Below are 23,334 nucleotides of genomic sequence, written 5' to 3' on the forward strand. Positions count from 1 at the left end.
CCGTGTGGAGGAGAGGGATGACCAGGGATGCCAGAGCTGCAGACCCCAGCCTTCCCCTTTGCCGTGTCCCTGTGGGATGAGGTGGGCAGGGGCAGCCCAGCTCCTGGAAAAGGAATTCTCCAATCCCCAGCACTGCTGGGTTATGGTGCTGGCTTGGGTCAGCCACTTCAGACCCCCTCCTCCCCTCTCTCCCTAGCACTTCCCAGCCAGAGATCAACCCTTCCCCTGCAAACTAATATTTCCCTTGCCCAGTAAACAGCTCTCCAGGAGGCTTCCATAAGTACTCCTAATTTCCTTCCCCTCTGATGATTTACGAGGGTTGCATTCAATTAACAGCCGTATTGATTTTGCTGCAGCTGACTGGCAGGCTGCTCGCCCTTGTTAGGGAATCCATCCTTCCCTTCCCAGCACGGGAAAGGTGCAGGCAGGATGCAGGCAGCAGGGAGCCCAGGCAGGGCTGGAGAAGGGATCCAGCAACACCTGGGGCTCACCGGTGCAGCCTGTGTCCTTATCCCAGCATGACGTCCCACAAAACCTTCGGGCAGCTCTTCTAAGGGGAAGAAAATTGGACATTTGGGACATTTGGGTTTTCCAAGAGTTTTATCTAATGCATTGCAAGAGGCTGCTGGGCTACAAATGGAGGCACCTGTGGAGTATTCAATCAGACAGCCCCTGTGGAGCAAGAAAGATTTTGGAGCGAGGTTCATCTTGGAAAGCTTGGGAGGCTTTCCAAGGCAGGCCAGTAATTCCCCCCTGTATATTCAGACTTCTCCTTGCACTTTCCAAGGGGTAAAGCTACCCCAACCCTCTGCTCGAGCGGTACAGTGCTCACAGGTTATCTCATAAAGCCCAGCGAAGCCTTCACCTCCTTCCTCTCAGCTGGGGCTCTGCAAAACCCAGCCTTGCTGATTCCATTGGGATCCAACCTTCAGCAGGAGAGCACTTTGTGAAAACAAGAATTAATCCACTTTTGGGCAACTGGAACTGCAAAGTCCATGCTGGCGGCTGTGCTGAGCGGGAAGGAGACGAAGGCAGCAGCCGTGCCAAGCAGGGACGCTTTGAAGACTAAAATCCCTTTGAAATTAGCACCCTTTAATTGTATTATCTTTCCCTGACAGCCTCAAGTCGGTCACTGGTGATCAAAGAGGCAGAGACAGGGAGGGAAGGAGACAAACCCTTGGTGGAATCCCAGGATCCTAACGAGGAACAGCACCCAAGTGTCTCTGTGGGGCTGATCCGGGTCCAGGAGATATTGCTGGGTCCTGGAGCAGTTGGGGGTGCCCAATCCCACCTCAGCACAGGGGTCCCCAGGACTGCAGCTGGTTACCTTCAAAGTGACAGGGACCTCAGCACCCGCACTCCGCAGGGTCTCAGCCCAGCTGCGTTGGGATTCCCCCGGGATGCTCTGCTCAGCTCCAGACAGCACCCAAAGCTGTGGGGTCAGCACAGAGCCAGGCTCTGCTCAGAGCAGGGTGGCTCTGTACCCTTCCAGCTGCCTCACGCACCCCTCAGAGGGCCAGGACAAGCCAAGAAAGGGCACCCTGGATGAGGGAGCACACGTGGCAGCAGACACAGGGCCACTCAAACCTGCTGAGACCCAGAACAGCTGTAACGCTTCCAACACATCCCCTCTGGCCACAGACCTCAGCCAGACCCAGGGCTGGAAGGAAGGGAGCACTCGGGGAATGCTCCCCAAGTGTTGGCAAGCGCTGCCAGTGCTTCGTTAGGGACTGTCACAGCAAAATGCCACCCTCAAGAAACTCCCCCATGGTGGCTGCTTCACCTGGAGATGCTCTGCCCCACGACCAGAAATGGATCTTCAGTGGCCAGGTGAGAACAAGGAGAGGAGACAGATGGGTTTGGAGGCAGAATCAAGTGAAGAGAATTGATTTTCCTTTAGGGGTGATTTATAAGGAGCAAAAGGTGATAAACTAGTTGCCCCTGACTTTCTGCTTCTGAACATTAAGATGTCTGTAATCTCAACCACTCAGGCCCATCTGAGTACACACACAAAACCCAAGGCTGTTTTGATGTGGGTGCATCAGCTCCCATCCTCTCTGGTCTCTCCAAGAGATGGCCCCAAAGTCATCACTCACACAGCAGATCTGAAACACCAAATCCCCGTCTGCAGCCATTGCTGCCAGCCAACAGAAACACTTTAAAGTTTATCTCTTGGCTGCTAGTGTAGAGAAACTACCATCACCTGCAATTACTGGTTCTTTTAACACAAGACTGGCCAAGAAAATCATTAAATGTGAGCAAGCACCTTCCAGTGGCCAGCTGTAATAGTCCTGTCCACTCCTCTCTGGGATTATTGGTAGTCTCATTCGCTTGGGTACCAGCCAGCTTCGGAACGACAAAATCCCCAGCACCTGCCATTGCTGAGGCAAATTATATTTTCTCAGTACTGGAAATGATGCTACATAAAAGGCAGGACCACGCATTCCACGGCTGCCTGTGCAGCTCTAACTCAGGTGTGCAGGTACCGTGGCAGAGCTCAGCCTTTAATTACAGGCTCGCTTACTCTGTTTTCCATTATAGGCGCAAAAGAGGCTCGATGGAAAGCGAGGGAGAGGGATGGAAATGCTGGTGGGAACAGGGAAAAGCACAGCGATGGCAGGAGGCGGAGGTGGGAATGCTGTGTGGGAGGCAGCAGGATGCACCACAGCTCCTGTGCTGTCAGCACGGAACAGGGCAGGGGTGACCCCTGCACGTCACATCCCTGCCATCCACCTCTCATGTGTCACCCGAGGCTCCACCTGAGCAAAATCCACATTGGCATCTTTTCCCCATTGCCAGGTTGGTCCCTAGTGCTGCCCCTTTGCTTTTCCATCTCTGCCCCCCCAGCACTGGTTACCGTTTGCGCAGGTCTTGGCCTGACACTCAAATTAGTGCCAATGAATGTTTAAAGGCTCCCAGAGCACAGGGAAGTGTCTCTTTAGTGAATCAGGTGGGAAGGTCTGATGGCATCTCTCATGCTGCCAGCTGAGATGTACATCACGGGGAGCCAGGGCATCATTTTAAGCCCTTCTGCACATTTAAGCCTTGCTCTACTCCAAGGCTAAGCACATCAGCCCTGGATTCCAAACAACCACCAGTTCCACTGCTACCCAAGGAGTACAGGCACAAAGCCTGTCCTGAGCTCAGGGAGCACATCCCACACACCAGGTGCTGCTCCAGGCCTCGGCAAGTCCCACCTCCGGCTGCACCACAGCACAGCACCGCAGGCCCTCCCACACCTCCACACTCGCAGCTGGGACTGCTGCTGCAGGAAATCATGAAATACCCCAAGCTGGAAGGGACCCATAAGAATCACTGAGTCCAAATCCTGGCCCTGCACAGAGCAGCCCCAAAAATCACACAGTGTGCCTGAGAGCGCAGTGCAAACGCTTCTTGAACTCTGACAAGTTTGGGGCTGTGACCACTACTGCTAAAAATCGCAGCCAGTTCAGAAATCCCAAAAGAAAAGGTTCCAGAAATGGCAAATGAGACTAAACAAGATCTCCCCAAGCCCCACGTCCCATTGGGCCCCACCACCCCCACAGAGCAGCTCAGCACCTTGGGCTGTTCTGCTCCTGCAAAGCCCCCATGCCCAGCGCTGCTCCACGGGGTCTGACTGACCTGTCCAGAGGGAATCGTGCTTCATCCCCTCTGTGGAACTCCGTGCTGTTCTCCAGCCTGGCCAGGATGTCCATCCTCTTCATCAGCATCTCCAGCATGTCGCTCATCCTGCGCAGCACCCCTCGGGACTCCAGCGCGCCCATCACTGCGGCACAGAGAGCAGGTGAGACCCGGCCACGGCTGGCACTGACAGACCCCACCCATGGAACCCCCTGCCCACGGCCCCAGCCCCACATCTGCCCAGTGGTCCTGTGCTCCCCAGCCCCACGGGTGGGCTCGGTGGGGTATGGGCCATCTCGGTGCCCTGCTGTCCCCAATGTCCCCTCCCCGGCTCTGCCATCATCCTGCCTGAGCAGGGTAAATCCCTGCCTGTGCCCAAATCCAGCTGGGCTCCTCCAGCTCGGGATAGCCAGTGGTTATCTCAGCCCCCTCCCCTGGCTCTCCAGCCATGAACTCCTGACTTATCCGCCTGATCCAGCCTGTCCTGTGGGCTTATGGAAAACTGATTTTATTCCCAAGCACCAACCAAACAGCCTTTCATTTGGCACTTTCTATTTTTCACTCTCCAGCGCCCGCCTAGGCCAGCATCCTGCCTTTGACAGCAGCCTGCAGGGGACGCTTAAGGAAGAACAGGGGAAACTGAGCAAAGAGGTGGTCCTCCCCCAACACATCCTCCCAGCAGCACCGGATTTTCCTGTTACAGAGAAGAATTCATTTTCTGCCCGTATCTGCAATGAGGTGGGTGGCCCAGCACTGGAAATAGCTCTGTCTCAAGCGCTGCGTCTCAGAGAACCCCTGCAGCAAGGAAGGCCCCCAGTTCCCAGCCCTATTTAACACTGTTTCCTATGGGTTTGCATGGCACTGACCTGCTGCCACATGGAAAGCACAGGGGGATCCAGGAGCTCCTGGCTCCCGGCTTGGTTTGCCATCGAGCGACAGGAGCCTGAGCCCGGAGCCAGGGAATGGAAAATAAAGCTCCTGTTTCATCTCAGCTCGGCTCATTTCACGTTGGTAATAACTTAATCAGTGCATAATCCCCTGAACCTCTCCCGTTTAGCTTATCTCCACCGTTCCACTCACATGTGCTTTCCAAGAGGCAGCACATCTTTAATGTAGGGAGCAGCAGGGGCCAGGGGGGCGGCGCTGGGAAGGCAAGCAGCTGCCAGACCCCTGGGTGGCTATCAGGTGGCTATCAGGTGGCTATCAGGCAGCTATCAGGACTTAGGGACACCTCATGCACCTCCAAACAGATGCAAAACCAGTCTCACAAAGCCAGAGGGAGGTTGGGATCCCCTACCCTGGCACAGCCCCCTGCAGCCAGCCCAGCCAGGGCGGTGGGATGGATCAGGGTATTCCAATGGCATTGTGTGCCAAGGACAGCCCTGGCATGGGCTTCTCCTCACCACAGGGGCACGTGAAACAGCACAGAGGCCTCAGTGTGGATGGTTTGGGTGCTCAGGTGAGAGCAGGGTATGGCCGGGGTGGGATCAGGGGCACCGTGACAGCTCCTGCTGCTGCAGAGCTGCAGCCCCGGCCCCATCCAGGCCCCCCCAGGAATTCCCCCACTATTCAGCCACAGCTCCCAGGAGCTGGGAAGGCTGCTTCCCAGGGAGGGCTGCTTCCCAGGGAGGGCTGCTTCCCAGGGAGGGCTGCACTGGCACTGCAGCTGAACTGGAGGCTCCAGCCCCTCCCACTCCTCTGCCAGGTTCTCAACCCGGCGGGCGCTGGGATAACATCGGATCACTGCGGCTCTGTCGGAGGCACGGCACACGAACACAGGGTTATGAGCCCTCCAAGAAGCTGACACTGGGCCAGCCAGACCTTGCCAAGGGCTGCCTTCCACGCTTGGCTGAGATTATCAGCAGCACATTATTTTTCCTGACGCTATCTAACAAAACAGAAGAAACATTGAGAGCAAAAGCAATCGCTCAAAAAAAAAGGACAAACCACCATTCATGGAGATTGAAACTGGGCTCTTCCCCAAACACTCCCTCAGTTCCATGCAAGAAGTCAGTGACTTCTGCTTGAATCAGTGGGTGCCCGAGGTCCTGTGCAGCCTCGGGTCTCCTTGGGTGGGTTTGAGAATGCAAGAGCCACTTGTTCCCATCCCACCAGGAAGGTCACCTTGTCCCCTGGGTGATATAAAAGTCACAGCCTGTCCCACTGGAGAGCAGCAGCACTCATGAGCCTGCAATTAAAAGATCCTATGGGGGTAAAGAAGTGGAATCTTGAACCCTGGAGCTCCATTTTGACAGGGGCTGCCCCAAACACAGCTGAGCAAATCAAGAGAAGGCACAGCCAAGGGAAATAGAACAGCTCTGAGATGGGCTTAAATCAGAAAATCCACTTCAGTTATTTACCCACAGCCTGAGTCCATCCCAGTGGCGTCCCTCTGACAGCTGGGCTGTGTTCATGTGTTGCAGCCCCCAGCACCCTCTGTCCACCCCAGGACTGACCACCCCCCAAATGGGGATTTCTACTCAGAATTTGCTCCTGTTCTGACATCCCAGCATGGGCAGCAGGGCAGAGCTGAGACCCTGAATGCAGTTTTTGAGTGAGACAGTGATTACCGATCCCTCTTGGATGCTCCTGTGCCACAGTGGGTCAGGCTGGAGGTCAGGAAAGAGACCTGAGCCAACCCCTACAGCTGGCCACAAAGGCTCAAACCACAACCACCAGATTCCCACGGGTGGAGTCCATCCTGGCCTGGGGATTTGGATCCCAGCTTGCTTGGGGGGTCAGGCTGTGTCGGTTTGCTGGGAAGACACAAGGATGGTGCCTGGGAAGGCAGTGGAGATGGAGATTTCCTGGCAGCCCAGGCCAGGATGCCTGCTCCGAGTCCTCACCACAGAAGCACAGTGGACAAGACAGCTCTACTCCCAAGCCACTAATGAGGGGTGAGGATATTCCCACCAGGCCACAAATCCATTTCCCTCTGCATCCCAGAGAAGCCAGCAGCAAGTGAAGCCACAAGCTCCAGCTCTGCACCCCACCACTTGGCCCCCCAACATTCCCACTGTCTTCCCTGAATTTCCCTGAGATGTCCCCTCCTGTCACTGCCACCACCCAATTCCCAGCTGGTTTTAAGCCGTTCCAGGATGCTTTCCAACAGCAAAGCTCTGAGCCAACAATGAGCCAAGATATTCCTTCTCAAACAAAGAAATAATTAAAAAAAAAAAAAAAATCCCAAATACGACATAAAAATAGTAATAAAAAAACCAAAATCCCAGCTTTCCCTGCGTTATCTTTTGGGGCACCCCTCCAGAAAGCAGAGCTGTGGCAGGACACATCTCCCCCCAGCCCTCCCCTGGCACTCAGAGATGAAGTCAAAGCTCTTCCACATCAACACCTCTCTCTTTCTGTTCCTGGTCTTTGTCGTTGTTGTTGTTGTTGTTTTTCCAGCAGCTTAAGGAAGCTAACAACGACCTGACATTTTTGGCAATGATTATTACATCTCTTGGAAAGTGTGTCTCATTAAAACCAAAAGAAAGGAGGAAAAGTGCTGAAGTGACTCTTTTAAAAATGCAAGAGCCAGGATTAATTTGTTAACCTGAAATGAAGACTCAGACACCCACCCAGGGCTGCTCAGCTGCCTGAGCCAGGCACGGGGATCCAGAGGATGGAGAAGATCCTGGCCAGGACCTCAGGCTTGTCCCTGAAGCCAGTGATGAAGATCCCCAAGGAGACTTTACCCACAGCACTGCAGGCAGCCAGGATAAACCCAACCCCACCTCAACAGCACAAAAGCCCAGTAAAACAGTCCTGAAAAATAAAACAGCGCTGAAAACCATTTTCTTTAAAAAAAACCAAAGCCACCAAGCTGCTAATTACAAAGGAAAAATATTCTAATTTCCCCTGATAACCAGCAATGATGGGACAGCAAACACAAGTAAACCCGATCGACAGATTAATTGGAGTTTGTTAAAGTATGACAGGGTTTTGACAGCTTTCCTGAGTGGCAGCCATGCTTTCCAGGCAATCACTGAACTGACAGAGGTTTTCATAGCAGCACTAGGAAATAATGATTGCAATCAATCATATCTTACCGGATTTCATGAGACATGCTGGTAAACACAGCAGAGGGAGGAGAATTATTTATGGGCCTTCTGAAGAGCACACAGCTAAGTAATTGGATAAAATCAGGGGAGAAAAGGAAAGCATCCCCTCAGGGTGATGTCTTGTGGAAGAAGGAATAGCTTCTCTGTGAAACCAGCGGAATAGTCACCAGCCAATATGCTCAAATCTGGATGGGTTGAAACCCAAGGGAATTCACTAATGATGCACTCGTCTTCAAAACACCTCCTCGGAGTGAAAGCAGCTGTGAGCAGGCGTCACCTCCTGCCAGGACCTGCCACTGGAACCTCCAGGAATGGGAGCCAGGATGAGCACTCAGGGGAGTGTTGCTGCGTGTGCCAAGCTGAATTCAAGGGTGAAGTTCAGTGGAACTCAATGATCCTCGTGGATCCCTCCCAGTTCAGGATATTCTGTGTTTCTACAATTCTCTGACCATGCAGGAGTGGAGAGCAGCTGAGAAAGGAGCAGCTCTAGTGCAGGGGACACCTGGATGGGCAGCTCAGCACAGGCTTGGGACCAGCGGGGATGATGTGAAGTGGTGCTGGCAAAGCCCAGGTTGTGCCACAGGGGAAGGAGCAGACAGGAAAGAGTTTCCTTGTGTTTTCCATGTTTTGGGATCCTGAGCATCCTCCACCACTGCTCACACTGGGAGCCCTCTCCATCCAGCACTGCCCAAGCACGGATGGAGTGTGGAGGATGTCACTCTGTCACACAGGCTCTGGGGTGCCTGGGCTGAGGTTTTCAAAAGGCGTTAAACCCCTCAGGAAAATAAAAATAGCACTTTGGGGCATGTCCCCTTGCGCTGGTTTCAGCTGGGGTAGAGTTAATTTTCTTCCCAGTGGCTGGGTTTTGGAATAGTACTGAGCACAGGGTTGATTTTACAGAGATGTTTTTGTTATTGCTGAGCAGGGCTCACACAGAGCCTCTGCTGCTTTTCACTCTGCCAGGCTGGTGAGGAAGCTGGGGGTGCTTGGGAGGTGGCACAGCCAGGACAGGGAACCCAGACTGACCAAAGGGATATTCCAGACCCCATGACATCATGGTGAGGGTATAAAGTGGGGGAAGAAGGAGGAAGGTGGGTTTTGGCATCGGTCAGTGGGTGGTGAGCAATTGCACTGTGCATCACCTGTTTGTTTCCTTTTTGTTATCATTATAATTTACCATTATTATTGTATTTTACTTTCTTTTCAATGAATAAACTTTTCTTATCTCAACATACAAGCTTTACTCCCATCCTCCTCCCCATTCCACAGGGATGGGGGAGGAGGAGGGTTGACAGAGTGGCTTTGTGGTGCTTAATTTCCCTTTGGGTTTAAACCACAACATCCCTTTAGCCACTTGGAGTGACTCAAACCTCCCTGCTGGCAGCTCCCTGTCCCTGGGTTACCCAGCCCCATCCTGCTCAGGGAGTCTCACACTGCTCAGCAACAGCTTCGTGCTGAGAAGATGAGGGAAAAAACCCCACATTTCCACCCAAACCCAAGTGATTTCAAGGGCAGAAAAAGCCTCCCTTGCCCATCACTGTGGGGACACCAAGGCACAGCCTCAGCCCACATCTCCACAGACCCGTGTGAACAGCACCAAAGCATCTCCCTGGCATTTAAAATGCAGTCCCACACTGTATTCCCAATATCCATAACCTGGCTGGTTGGCTGTTGGTTCCCTCCCTTGTCAGACACGTCGCAGCCCTGCCTGGCCATCCCACAACAGCTCCAGCACACGCAGGGGGTTTGCTCAGAGATAGTGAGATATTGCTTATGTCCATTGAAAATACCAGCTGAATTAATTTCAATCTGGAGCATCATTTGCTTTGGTTTTCTCCTTTAAAGGACAACTCCAGGCTACTTAAACCCCTTCAAAAGGGCAGCACAATCTTGGAAGATTTATTGCAGAGGAAACTGGAGGATCTCCAGTGGGGTTCAGGTAGACCCAGACCCCACTGCCCATCTCCTCGGGGGTAGTACTGATGCCTTGAGAGGCCACCTAGAAACAGAGACTAGACAGGAGTAAGGGAATAAAGGTAGGTGTTTATTTGAAAGGCCTTCAAAGGTACCCCTGGGGAGCCAGAGGCCACTGCCCAGATGGACCCCAAGATGGACAACAGGTCACGAGTTCTTCACACTTTTATAGGTTTGGTTCATTTGCATATCAGGGTTAATTCTCCAATTAAAGCTTCAGGTTAATGCTGTAATTTCCCCTCAGCTTGCCCCCTTCTCAGAGGCTTTTGGTTTATACTTTTTGGGCCTAGGATGGTCTGAGTGTCCTTGAAGAGCAGGCCTGGAGAGGCCTTGTTATGTCTGCCTGGCACGAGAGAGCAGAAATTAACAGGCTACAAGAAACTCCGAGTTACACACTGGGCAGTGCAGGATTTGAAAAATACAAAAGTTAAAACCTAAGGCATCAGTACCCAGAGCTGTCCTGGGCATCCCATCCTCCCATGAGGAAATTCCCAGGGAGCAAAGCTCCAGCCCTTCAATTGTCTGCCCCTCTGATGTTCCTCTATTTACTTGCACTATCGATTTTGATTCAAGCAGATTAAAAGACCAAAGAGCCAACTAGCCAAGGACTAACTCTGACACATAATCCATCGCAATCACAGTCCAGAGACCCAGCGCTAGCTGCAAACAAGAAAGCCCAAGGCCAGGCTCAGGCTGGCAGCAATGGCCACCTCCTGTCTCCATCCCGTTGGGGAAGCTGCTCCAGGGATGGACAAGGTCCCACGGGGTGGCTGCACCCCTTAAGGGCACCCATGCCCCAGCATGGGCTCCCAGCCAGTTACTGCTGCCAGCAAACCCACCCACATCTGCCACTAAACCGCCCCAGATGTATTAATTTAAGTCACACAGAGAAAATACGGACCTGCTTAGCCAGTGCCCCAGTGGCAGAGCACCGGGGGCCACACAGGGAGCTGCCACACAGCTGGAGGTGCCCATGGAGCAGCTCAGGGGCTGCTGGTGAAGTGGATGCTCCATCGATCTGCTGCTGGAGCGCTGGGAGCGCCGGCAGCAAAGCGGCTCCCTGGTAATCAGCCAAACTAAGCAGCCTTAAGTCACTGGCTGGTAAAGTCGATTATGTCCCACCTGCCTGCTATCACCTACTCCTGGATTTAGCCACCCCCTCGTGTGCTGCTGTGTAAATGTGCAGCCTCAAGGGTGTTTTCCCTCGCTCCCTCTGCGTCGGACTGGCAGGACCGTCTGTGTCCTGCAGGGCTGGTTCAAACTCTGCCAGGCAGGACCTGGCCCAGGTGCAGCCGTGTGATTGCAGCAATTGCAGCCTTTCCTGGGCTCAGGGACCCCCTCCTGCTCTCCTGCAGCCCCCCCAGAGCAGCAGCGCCTGGGGTCGATGGCAGCGGGGGGAAGCGATGTGCTGCGGGAGATCCCTGCTGAGAGCCGGACCCGCTGCGCCGCGCTGCCCAAAGCAGCACCAGCAGGTGCGAAATAACCCCGTTCAGCCCCAGAAATCTCTCCTGGAGGCCTCACGCCACCCCTCCGGCCAGGCACTGCTCTGCCCATCTCGCTCCCAGACTGTCACGGCAAAGCCACGTCCTTGGGACCCATCGCCAGCGGCTTTGGGGGCAACGAGCCGCATCTCTGCTTCCCTCCTGCAGCCGCTGTCCCGGCACGCTGCAGGTTCTCCCGCGGGCATGAGGCCCCAGGAGGGTTCCAGGAGGAGGCTGGTTAGAGGAAACCACCCCGAGGTGTCCCTGTCCCAGCCCCGCTGGCTCTGGGGTCTCGTTCCTCCCTCCTTCAGCTGCAGGAGCCCGAGCTGAGCCCGCAGAAGAGGGTCCTGATGATGCTTTTCTACCCAACCAGCTCCCCCTGTCCCTCCGACCCCGAAGGAAACCCTATAGGAGCAGCCTGCAGCTCCACCCCAACACATCCGCTCCCTCTTTCCATACAAATAAGAAAAGGCAGGAAAATGAACAATACAAACACTCACACTCCCAGGCAGGAGCGTTTCATTGCTGCAAGGGAGAGCACAGGGCTCTTCTTTCCAACTTTTATTACTTCTTACCCTGCCACACACACACACCAGAGCCCTGATGGCCCCTCTGGGATATGGGGACAGTTCCACAGGTCCTGCCACGAGCCATCACTGCAGGTAAAAGGAGCTGGATCATCTCCTCTCCCCCACAGCCCCTGGAGATGGGCTGGGGGAGTTGGGAAGCTGGGGAAGAAGAGATGAATACACAAAACCTCAACACAAGCTGGAGTTCAGCTTTTATTTATTTTAATATATTTTTTAACCCATCTTTCTTCCTCCTTCTCATCCCCCTTTCACTTTTTCTTTTAAAAAAGCAGCAGCAGGGAGTTTTTCCGTTGCTTCTCTATTGCCAGCCAACACTATTTCAAATTGCATTTTAAGCTGTTCTGCAGCGCTTCAAACACCTCACACTGCAGGAGAGGCTTCCAAATTACAAGATTAACATCGATTTGAAAGTGCTTCCTAAAACACAGGGGCTCCAGCACAGGGATGGATCAAGGGCAGCAATGCCTAGAGGACACCAGAGCTCCTGGGGCATGGCTGGACCCCACACTGGGGTGAATGCTGTCAGTACTGGGGGCAGCTGAGACACCCAATTCCAGGTGAAAAGCAGCACACACAGGTCCCACAGGACAGGGACAGCCCCAGAGTGACTCCACAGACCCACGAGCCAGGGACCAACCTTCATTTGGGTTCTCGGTGTTTACAAGAGGCATCTCTCCAAGGGCACCAGCATTTAACTCGGCTGGTTCTTCTCCTGATGGCCCCTGCTGCTCATACAGGGAAAATTGTGCTATCAGGAGCCAGTGCCCCAAGGATTGCAGGAGAGGAAGGATTGCACCCTGCACTTGCACAGCCCAAAACCAGCCCATGGAAGGCTCCAGGAGGCTCAGCACCCCCATCACTCCCCTCCAGCTCTGCACATCCAGCACTCGAGCACACAGCCACGCTTACAGCTGTCCCAGAAGGTTCAGCTTCAGAAACAGCAGAACTCACTCATTTAACATTTCTAAAACGATCACCCTTTCTCCTTCAGCCAAATAGATCGGCCAAACAGTGCTGGGCATCCTGCCACTCTGCTTCCAGGGGCACATAAATCATCCCCTTCCTCCAAACTCATCAATCTCCAGCAAGCCCACGGGCCGGATCCTGCTGGCAGCAGTGGAGCCCAAAGCAGGACCCAGAGCTGGGGGGCATTGGCAGAGCTGCAGGATGAGCCTCAGCTAATCTCTGCTCGAGCTGAACCGAGCCCTGCTCTCTCGTTTAAGCCAGAGAAACAAATAAATCAATGGGAAAACCCAGCTCTTACAGAGGCTGCTATGGTTCCCACTGTGCTAGTTTTATTTTCTGAAGTACCTGCTGCCTCCCGGGCTCAGGATGAATTTTGATTTAGGAGTGAAAAGGGGTAATAAAAGCATAAAGAGCCATTAACATTCCTCCTGGCCATGGTGGGGTGTTGGCTCATCACGAGTTGATGGAAATGCCATTTGACTTCCTTATGAGCTATAGAAAATCAATTAATTGATTTAATCATTCCCTGGGTGTCCCTGCTTATGGAGATAACAGAGTGCCAGGGCAGCAGGATGCTGCTCCTGCCTCCTCTGACACAGGGGCAGCAGGGAAGGGGCCAGCACACATCCCTGCTCCGAGATCCTCACCACTGCTGCCCCAGTTGAAGATGTGTGAATTGACACTTCCAATTTTCCAATTTAGTGGCATATTTTTTTCTTCTCTTTAAGCCTGCAGGCATTCAATTCTGGGCAGCAATTACATCAAGCAGACATTTCTTCAGGAAGAGACATTTTCCCAGGGTGGATTAAGCCTTAACCACTACAACAGCAGCCCTGAGACTGTTTTTTACCCCTCTGTGCCCTAAAAAGCACCAATCTGCATTTGGCTCCCCCAGCACACGCACACAAAAGTGGGCAGGACCCCCCCCAGTGTCACGTAGAACCCCAGGGATGCCTTTATTTTCCTTATTTCAACAGCTCTCATTTCCCTGCCTGCAACACCAGTTTAATGAGGGCAGTAAAGTTTTACACTTCCACTTTAAACTCCCTTTCCACAAGCGGGTTGAGGATGGGAGCACAGTGCACGTAACGATGGCTGCAGAGCTCGGGGCTGAAGTGGGGACACCAGCAGAAACAGGAGAGGCCACACTTCCTCCATCCAGGCAGAACAATGGTCTGCTCCCAAAAAACTGCAGATTAAGGACACCCCTGTGTTGGCCATGGAGGTGCAACCCCAGCACAGTGGAGCTGATGGCACTTATGGGTGTTGTGTCACCTGCTTCAAAGAGCCCTTGGGGCAGCTGAGGATCCAGCAGGAGCTGGCAAAAGGCAATGTTTGGGGCAGAAACCCTGTGTCTGGGCTCTACCTGGGTTTGGTGGCTCCACTACCTCCTCTCACCCCACCAATGCCTGCACAAGGAAGGAGGAGAACGGTAGGAGCTGCTGGATCTCAGCATTTCCAGGTGAGTCCAAGAGCCAACCCCGCTGCTCCAGGAAAGATCAAAAGCCCATCAGGTCCCAGCAAAGCTCCTCACCAAGGAGATGCTCCCAGCACCAGCCAGCTCCACTTGGCACCAACCAGACAACTTCTTACAGCATCAGCTGGCTGCTCCAGCCTCCGAGGATTCATGGAGTGGCTTTGGATGGGATGGATAAGAGAGGCTGGAAGTGAGCCCCAAGCACTGAAGAGCTGCCCAGCACGCTCCTCCACATGGCTTCCCCTTGGCTGGCACCCACAGGCTCCGGGAGAGTCTAATCCAGCTCTGGATGCAGCAGCAGGAAGATAAAGCACTGGGGACGTGCAGGATCTGCAGGTCCCAGCCGGTGCTGGGGAGGTGACAGCACACACTGACCCACACCTGGCACCGGGGAAAGCCGCCTGGATAACAACCCCACAGGCAGTGCAGGAAGAGGGGACGGGAGAGGGGAACCTCCTGTCTTCTGAGGGAGTTTTACATAAGTGAACTGTGGATTCAGACCCTGAGAAGAGTCTCATTCCTCCTCCTGGAGCAGCATCCCGGGCCCTGCCGGCGAGACACGCTCCAGCATCCGCTGATCCAGACAAGCTGCTTACAAGCGCTGCAGTTACCCAGGGCTGCTCAGCAGACAACATCAAAACATGACACCAGCAGCCCGGGAGAGGGTCATAACTCACTCAGGAAGAAACTGGGAATAATTAGCACTGACTTTGCCGAGCAGAGCCCGCCCGGCTCCCTCCCTCCCTCCCCTGCCTGTGTCCCCCGTCACTGTCACTTGCTCACACAACTGGTTCTCCTGTCGCCTCTGCTGAGCATTAAAGGCAGCAAGATAAATTTATAACTCACATGACTTCTTGAAAGCAAAGGGAACACGACATCCCTGGAACCACGAGTCTGTGTGCTGTGTCTCAAGGAGGCTGCAGTCCAGGCCCTCGCTCACGGGTGCTCTCTGCAGCCAGAGCAGGTAAGAAAAGGGATTCCCAAAGCCACAAAGAAACTTTTGGGTATTCTCCCCAACCCAAGCTCCTGTCAGAAGGACTGTGTGCTCTGCCCAGAAGCGGATTGGGATCTGTCACAAGTGGCAGCGACCCAAGTTTGCAAATGGGTCCTGAAATTACTGTTCCCGAGAGAGAGGGAGGGTGAACACATCTGTGTTTTACTTTAAAGCTCCCTTGGGCTGAGCAGCATCTCAGTGCAGCCAGGACAGAGCTGAACCAGGCTGTGCCCTCCTCTGCTGTCATCCCTCACAAGGAGAGAGAGCACACAGTGGGTCAGGATCATGGTCCAGACCTGCTCCTCCTCCTCCTCCCCTCCCAGCACAGCTGACTGCGAGGGGGGATGACTGAGTTACCCAAGCTCACTCTGATCGTTAGCAAATCCGAGCTTGACCTTTCTGCATCCTCTGCGAGAGCAAATGGTGATGTTACCTGGCCACGCTAACCCAGCTGGGATGCTGCTGGAACAGAAGGAAAAGCAGCAGAGCCAGGAGCAGGAGCAAAGGACCCCTCTGAGGAGATCGTGTAGGTTCTCACATTTCTATTTGGCCTCTCTGCTCCACTCCTCAGGGAGCAATCCAAGGCATTGAAATAACACAAGATCCCTTTGCTTCACAGTGCTGTGGCTCTGAAATGGTGAAGATGCCCTACAAAACCCCGAGCAACCTTCAGCATTATCATCTGCAGCACAATTCCCGCCTCTCCACAACATCCCTGCTCTGGAGAGAAACAGAAGCCACAAATACCAAAGCTTACAGCTGTGCTGCACAGCCCTAAACATCTCCCTCTCTCCTCTTCTGTGTTCACTGATGGAAGAAATCACTTTAAGCAGGTGAGACTCCAGGAGCTGGAGCAAGTGACAGCAGCAGGAGAGGCAGAACACTCCAGGAGCTGGAATACTGAGGGGGTTTGAGGAGAACAGGGCAGGATTCCTGCTTGGTGATGTTAAACACCATCTCCAGCACAACATGCCTTGGCTGTTGGCTCTGGATCTCTCCTGAGAGTCCCGTAGCCCAGCGTGGCAAACCAGAGCCATTCTGACACCACAAGGAAGCCCAAGTGTTCTTTCCCCATGGTCTGCATGTGGCACAAAACACCCCAAGCCAGCAAGGGGAGGCTTCCTTAGAAGACTTTCTCCATAACTTTTCCACATTTATTTTTATTCCCTCCAAAATGAATGTAAATGACCAAATCCCAGAGGTTTTTGCAGCAGAAGCTGTTCTCTGGTGACCTGCAATCCTGCTGTGCCTGCAGGCACTGGTGCACTGCCCACCTCCAGACAGATTCCAGGTCCAGTTACCATTGCCCAGCTCCAATATCCCAGTGGTGTAGGACTGGGAAAACTTCTGTTCTAGCCCACAAGCTCCTTATCAGCCCATCAGGGTCCATATCATGGAGCCCTGAGGAGACCAGACCCCAAAACACATCTCAGCAACCTCGGACAAGGTGCAACAGCCTTCCAGAGGCTGAGCTTCACCCCTGCTTGCTTCTGTTTTCCAGCTTGTGCTCTAAAATCAGCTCTCTCCCACCCTTGTCCTTCCTTCACCCCACTTCCCACCGATCCTGCTCCCAAAGCGGCGGAGGAAACACAACACAGGAGCCCAATTGTGGTCAGCCACAGGAAACCAGCTGGAGATGCTGCTGGGAACTCGTTTTGGGGTGGGAAAAGGCAGGTGCTGAGCTCTCCAGCTGAGCAGCAGGAAACACTCGAAAATGGGTTGGGAAGACAGTCATGGGAACAGCAAACACACAGCTCCAGCCGCTCAGCAAACCCCCACTTCCCAAGGGCAGCAGGACTCAAGGACCTCAGCACCAGAACTGCTGCTGCAGCAGTGATCCCCAGGCACAGAGGTACCTGTGAATCACTCCAAACCCTTCTACCAAAGTCCCAGCAAGGTCAGCTGAAATCAAATCAGACCCCTCTTGCAAGAACCAGCAGCCCAGCAGGAGGGCAGAGCTCAGCTCCAGCCGTTTCGGAGTATCAGGACCTGTCCTACACATCCCCTGCATTTGCAGCAAATTCCTCCAGCACCTCATACCCAGCCCTGCAGGAATCAACAGCAAGAGGAATCCAAAGGCTTTTGATTCTTTGAACCAGCTACAGCAGTTGCAGGCAACATTCCAGCCACATCTAATCGCGTTTTAACACTTAATAACCTATTTTCCCCCGCTAATCCCCTGCAGCAGCAAGTTCCACCAGCGGGGTGTACATCCCACCAAATCCAGCCTGGGGCACAGCCACGGGCTGAGGGACCACTGCCAAATCCCTCCCAGCAGCATGATGACAGAATTTGGTGCTTTTTCAGCATCAGCCTCCTGCCCCCTGACTCTGGCAGTAAAACAACAGCAAGAAAGATGCTTGGGGGGAAAAAAAAAAAATCACCAAACATATTAAATTCTAAATAAGAGAAGAGGGCACAGAAAACTCAATCTCTTGAGCCTAGAGCCCTTCCCAAAGCATCTCCCACATTCAAAATTTATAGACTTCTCTGTTCCTTTTTTTAATCTACATCTTTGTTTGCAGAACAAATTCTCTCAGTGGCCATTTCAAAACAAAGGAACCTTTGTCTGTGTTTACTTGACAGAAGAGGATTAGGATAAAATAACTTGCGTTTCAGAAGGGGGTTTTTTATTTATTGTTAAGATGCAAAGCCTCTGCTGCAGCGAATCACCAAGCAGAGAATCCATCTGAGGAATGATTTCTGGCACACACCGAGAAACTTGGCTTTTGGAGAGAACCTCCGAGAAAGGTATTCACGTACAAAAATCGAATTTAAAATGGGATTAACTTCTGGACTGTGACATTATCCATCTCTCCTTTTCATGCTCCTGCCTCACATCTGTGTTTATTTTGGTTATGACCGGCTGCTCGCACAGTTCAGGAGCCGAGAAAGCTCTGGGCAGGGCTGGGACATTTTCATGTCTCCCTTTGAACTGCAATAGCTGAGGCTCAAGGCTGGGCTGGGCAGGTCACTCAGGGAGAAACAGGAACAGCCCCAGCCTAAACTGGACTAGGGACTGTGAACTTCAGCATCCATCCACAACCCAAAGGATTTTTTGGGTGCAGATGATTTTGAAGCAAATGATTTTTTGACATCCCCCAGCTCTCTGCAGCCACCCCAGCCCCGCAGGCCCTGAAGGGCATGGGCAGCTTCCCCTGCACAGCGGAGCCTGGCAGGACATGTGGGAACAAGGAGCAGCACAAAGAGCCACAAAAGCTGGGATCAGCCCCAGGAAGGACTGCAGGAGCTGACACTCACTCACCACAAGCCCACCCCAATAAATACTCCAGCTCCACTGTAGAGCAGCCCACGCCAGAAGCACACGGAGGAGGATGTTGGCAGCTTCCCTGCAACATCCATCAATTAATGAATAATGCTCCAAAGGGCACTTCCAGGCGTCCAGGTGGAGCAGGCAACAGCAGCAGGGACCAGGCTCCTTCCCCACCAAGGAGCCCATTCCTGGGAAACTCTCAGGCCTGGGCATGGCAAACCTGAGGCCACACACCCAGGAACTCCTCCCAAGCCACTGGCCACGAACCTGCCCAGGTTTGTGCAGATTCCCACCCCTCCTCACACCAAGAGCTCACCAGCTCAGCACAATTAAGCTGCTCCTCCGAGCTCGCCTCCAGCCCAGCACTGTGTGCTCGACAGCAACCGTAACCGCCAGGAACATTTCCTGGCTTTCCCTGGGATCCAGAACACGTGTTAATTAAATGCCAGTTTGTTATTCAAACAGACCTTTGGAGACTTCACAGCGCTAAAAAGCAGCGCATCCATCCCTGCTCCCACCCTCCCCACTTCCACCTTCATTCCACGCTCCTCCATGCGAGCTCCGCATCCCCTCAGCCAGGAGAGACCTCCTGCGTCCCCTCCTCAGCCTCCTGCTCCAAAAAACAGACGGGGTCAGAGCTGCCCACAGCCTCACATCAGCCAGGTGTGCTCCCAAAGTCTGCAGGGATGGAGTTTCCCCACCTCTGCAGAGGCTATGACTCCCCATGTCCCAGAGCACATGGGAGGCTGCCCAGGATGCATCATCCTTCCTGCTTTTTTCCATGGGGTGGGATAATTCATTTTTCCAGCCATCAGAGCTTCCCCTGACAGCCCCAGCCTTCCACAGGTGACAGAGGGAGGTCTGCAGTGACACTGGCCAGCTCCTGGCTTGGACATTCCCTGAGGCCTCGGTCCCGCTCTGCTTTGGGGGTTCCTCACACCTGGGAACAGCTACATCACCCTGGGGCACAGCCAGTCCCTACAAAGCAGCGTGACAGGAAAGGCTGAACCCCAAAAGCCTGAACCAGGTGTTAAAGAGTGAGAAAAAGCCTCTCAGGCTGTGCCTGCCAAGCTTTGGGGACAAAGAACAGAACCTCCCCCCAGTTCATTATCTTCCTCCAGAGACAGGAGAGAGCATGCTTTGTGTTTAAAACCAGTGCATGAGGCCATGAATGAAGCTCATCTTCCCCAACAAGAAGCACAGCAACAGCCAAATGTGCAGCAATTCATCTGGAAGCAATAGTTTGTTTGGCAAAGCCACTGAATATAGGAAAAAAAATTTGGATTTGCATTGAATTTTTGAGCTTTCTAACAAAGCAGGACTTGCCTTACCCAGTTAGACAGCTAAGAGACTAAAACCTTGAAAAAATAGATGATCTAGGTCATAATTTACTTCTTTTCTTCTTTAAATGAGACCAGCCAGGCATTACCAGAAGCAGCATTCAACCTGCACCACCTCAGAGCAAAGCAGCATCTCTCCCAACCAGCAAGGCCAGTGCTCACAGCCCTCAGCAGATCCAAAGAGGATCAGGCAGGAGGGTGAACCCTTTTACACACCTTGATTTAATCACCTGAACCCCTAAGCATGGAGGATTTGAGGTGTGAGGGCCTGAAAAAGGAGATTTGTTTTGATCCAGCTCCAGGGCTGTGCTGACACTGCTCCAAATAAACGAGACAGGCAAGGATGGAGTCAGTGAATTCAGAGATCTGGGTTGAACTGATGACAAGGATAAGGATGGGAAAAGCCACTCCAAGGCATCCAGAAAGGGGCCAAAGAGCTGAGGAATGGTCTTTTTGCCATTATTTCACCCCAATTTTAGAGCCCTCTGGGTTGACACCAGATGCTTCTGCAGGTTTCTGGAAACCTTTGCTGCTCTTTGCAGCACAACCTGTGCCATGTCTCAGCTGGTCCCACAGTTCATCGGTCTCTCTTTGCCTTTCTTTCAGTTCTCTACAGATTTTCAGGGGCACTGGGGCTCCTCTGGGACAGAGGGCAGCTGTGACAGTGACACCTTTAATTTCAAACTCAGCAATCTTTTCAGAACCTGTCTCCTCAAAAGCCAGGTCTGGAGAAGGTTTGGGGAAGGCAGTGGTTTGGGGGCTTATGCCCACTCTCCTCGCGCTGCTTCTTATCCCAAGAAGGAAGAAATCCCCTAAAACCAGACTTCACTCAGCAGCCATGCTGGGATGTGTGCTTGGCTTGAGGACAGGAGCACAAAACACACCCTCCCCAGGGGACACGTACCCTGAGCAAGTGCAGAAACAGTGAAAGCACTGGCCCTGCCTCCAGGCTGAGGTCACCAGGAAAACACCAGCCCTTGGAAAAGGGGTTAATGGAGCTGGTGATGGGAGCAAGTGTGGGAGCAGAGGGGGAGGAACATCAGCCACCGTGTGCACCATCCATAGGGAGAGCACAAATCCAGCTGCCACGGGCTGCAAATCCAACTCTTGGAAAGTCAACTAAGCAACTAAACGCCATGCAGCTTCTGGAAACCACCACTTTATCCCTCTCCTTCTGTAGGGAAGCAGCTGGCACTGCTTTCAGCACCACAAGGAAAGGATTTAATGCCCCAAAATCACATCCTGGGTGAGGCTGTGGAGCTCAGATCCTCCCATGGTTTTGGCACAGAGAAGAAGAGGACCATGGTGGCCTGACCAAGCCCATCTCACCCTGCTCAGGGGAGCTCATGTTGACTGGAATCTCAGAGGAAAAGTCAGGGGAAGCTCAATCCATGGCAGCAGAGTCCTCCCAGAGCAAGGGCAGGACATGACTGTCCCACCACTGAAGTGTCTCCTGAGCTGACTTCATGTCTCACCAAAAGAGGTGTTAAATGCAACAGAACACACGCTTGCTAAAAATTAGAATCTTTCTCTTCTACATTTCAGCACCTGCATAAAACCACAAAGGCCTTTTATTTTCCCTTCCCTGAGGAACAATTTCCACTCTTTGCAGACCAAAACTGCTCAAACCCACCGAGACCTCCAAGCACCTGAGCCGAATCCTCCACACGTCAGACCAGTGGCAGCCCACACAACCCACACCAGTGCCAGCTGAAGCTCTGATCCCGCTGCCTCCCCATCCCTCTGCTGCAAGCCAGGGCCAGAACCTCCCCCCCAGCATTCATCCCCACCATGTCACACCTCTGTGTGTGAGCACAGCCACGTTTGAGCCACATGGCAAAGTGACCCATGCCACGGCAAGAGAGGCCAACAGGACCCTGAGCCATCCTGATAACCCCAAAAAGGGCCAGGAGGGAGCTGTGGGAATGGAAGATCCAAGCACCATCCTCCTGCATGCCTGGCACTCATCAGCTCAGCTGGACCGTGCACGTGGGGGTCACGGAGCAGCAGGTGGGACCGGCCGGACACGGAGCCGCGCTCACCTTCGGTGCGGATGGTGAAGGGGGAGTCCCCCAGGCGCTTGGCTGAGAACTGCCCTCCCAGCGATGTCATCAGGAAGCACAGCGTGAAAAATCCAATGCCCAGCACGAAAATCCTGTGGGAGAAAAAACAGAGCTGGAGCAAGGTGTGGTGAGGAGCCAGCTCCTCCCTCCTGGGGCAGCCCCACCACCCCTGGGGTGGGTAATCCCTTTGCACAGCAGCAAGTGGCATTTTGGGTTTGGGTGTCTGGGACAATCCCAGCTTTCCAACTGCTCCATCCCCACCCAGCCCTGGCAGGGAGCATCTGTGCAGCCCCAGCCCCACCAGCACCTCCCCCCAGCCGTGGCCAGACCCATGTGCACTTCACAGAGAGCCCCAGGACGCTTGTGCCCAAACCCTGGCACTGAGCAGGGGGGTTTTGCCCAAGAACCCCCTCTGAAACCTCTGCTCCAATGAGCAGGACTTGAGGAATCCTGCCCTGCCCTCCAGGGGGAGTGGAGGATTTGCATCTTCAGTGGGGAAGCTGAGCCAGAAGATGCTCCACCACGACAATAAACAATACCTGTACTCCTCTGGGAGAGAGGAGCAAAGAGAGACCTTTACCTTCCCTTCCTCCCAAAGGATCTAAAAAAAGCCCTTTTATTTTTTTTAAGAAAGCCTTTTGTTCTGCTGTAACCAGGCCACCAGCATTGTCATGGTGTCACCAGCCCCGTGCGTGGCCTGGGGCCATCCCATCCCTGCTTTGCCCACCCGGGCTGGCAGGGAAGCAGTTCCCACGGGGACAAGCCGGGCAGGATGTCATCTGCACGTCACCTCCAGCGAGGGACAGGAGCTCCCAGCACTGCTCCTGCTCAGGCCAAATTCAGGCCAGCCACTCTTTAGGGGGTGGAAAGGCTGAAGGGAAGAGCTCTGTGCCAGCCTGGTTGTTGTGCACCAGGGAGTGCAAAGCAGAGAGCTCTGTGCCAAGGGATGGATGCCTGGCCTCCTTCCACTGCTCAGAGACGCTGCCATCGTCCCCGAGACTCCGTGCAGGGGCAGCATCCTCCAGCAGGCACACGGGAAAAGCCCTGGCACAGCCACTGCCAGGTGTGGGTGTGACAGCTCCCAGAGCAGCAGCCTGATCTCAGCCACCAAACGCAGGGGAAATCTCGAGGAGGAGAAAGAGAAAAGACAGCCCCCAGCCAGCTTTGTGAAACAACAGGCTTGTCTCACCACAGATGAATCCTGTGTGGGACAGGGAGCTGAGGAAGCCCTCAGGGGTGCCCGCTGGCATCGCTGCCTCTCAGCAGCCCCGAGCCAAAGGGAAGCAAACCACAGAGGACAGGAGCCTCCAACTCCGCTTTACGAGCTCACAGCATCCTCCACAGGGCTCGGGAGCTGCACACAGACACAGCACAGCCACCCAGGCTGTTCCAGGTGCACAGGAGCCCACAGCTCTCCACCTAAGCATTCCTACACAGCTAAAAGGCAGAGGAGTAGGAACCAGCCCTTAACTCTAGGCTGCAACACACCAGCGCTG

General features: G+C 53.7%; 1 protein-coding gene across 1 annotated transcript in view; it reads right to left on the reverse strand.

Moving 5' to 3' along the window:
• Positions 1–23,088, reverse strand: part of MGAT5B (mannosyl (alpha-1,6-)-glycoprotein beta-1,6-N-acetyl-glucosaminyltransferase, isozyme B) — a 59,961-nt gene extending 36,873 nt beyond the window's left edge. Inside the window, exons 1-4 of the mRNA XM_017743175.1 lie at positions 23,028–23,088; positions 22,378–22,387; positions 21,818–21,930; positions 3,622–3,766 (exon numbers count right to left, since the gene is read on the reverse strand). Coding sequence (XP_017598664.1) covers positions 3,622–3,766; positions 21,818–21,930; positions 22,378–22,387; positions 23,028–23,088 — 329 coding nt within the window. The remainder of the gene's footprint in view (positions 1–3,621; positions 3,767–21,817; positions 21,931–22,377; positions 22,388–23,027) is intronic.
• Positions 23,089–23,334: the final 246 nt, after the last annotated feature.

Source organism: Corvus brachyrhynchos, unplaced genomic scaffold, assembly GCF_000691975.1.
Source record: "Corvus brachyrhynchos isolate BGI_N302 unplaced genomic scaffold, ASM69197v1 scaffold148, whole genome shotgun sequence".
Classification (NCBI taxonomy): domain Eukaryota; kingdom Metazoa; phylum Chordata; class Aves; order Passeriformes; family Corvidae; genus Corvus; species Corvus brachyrhynchos.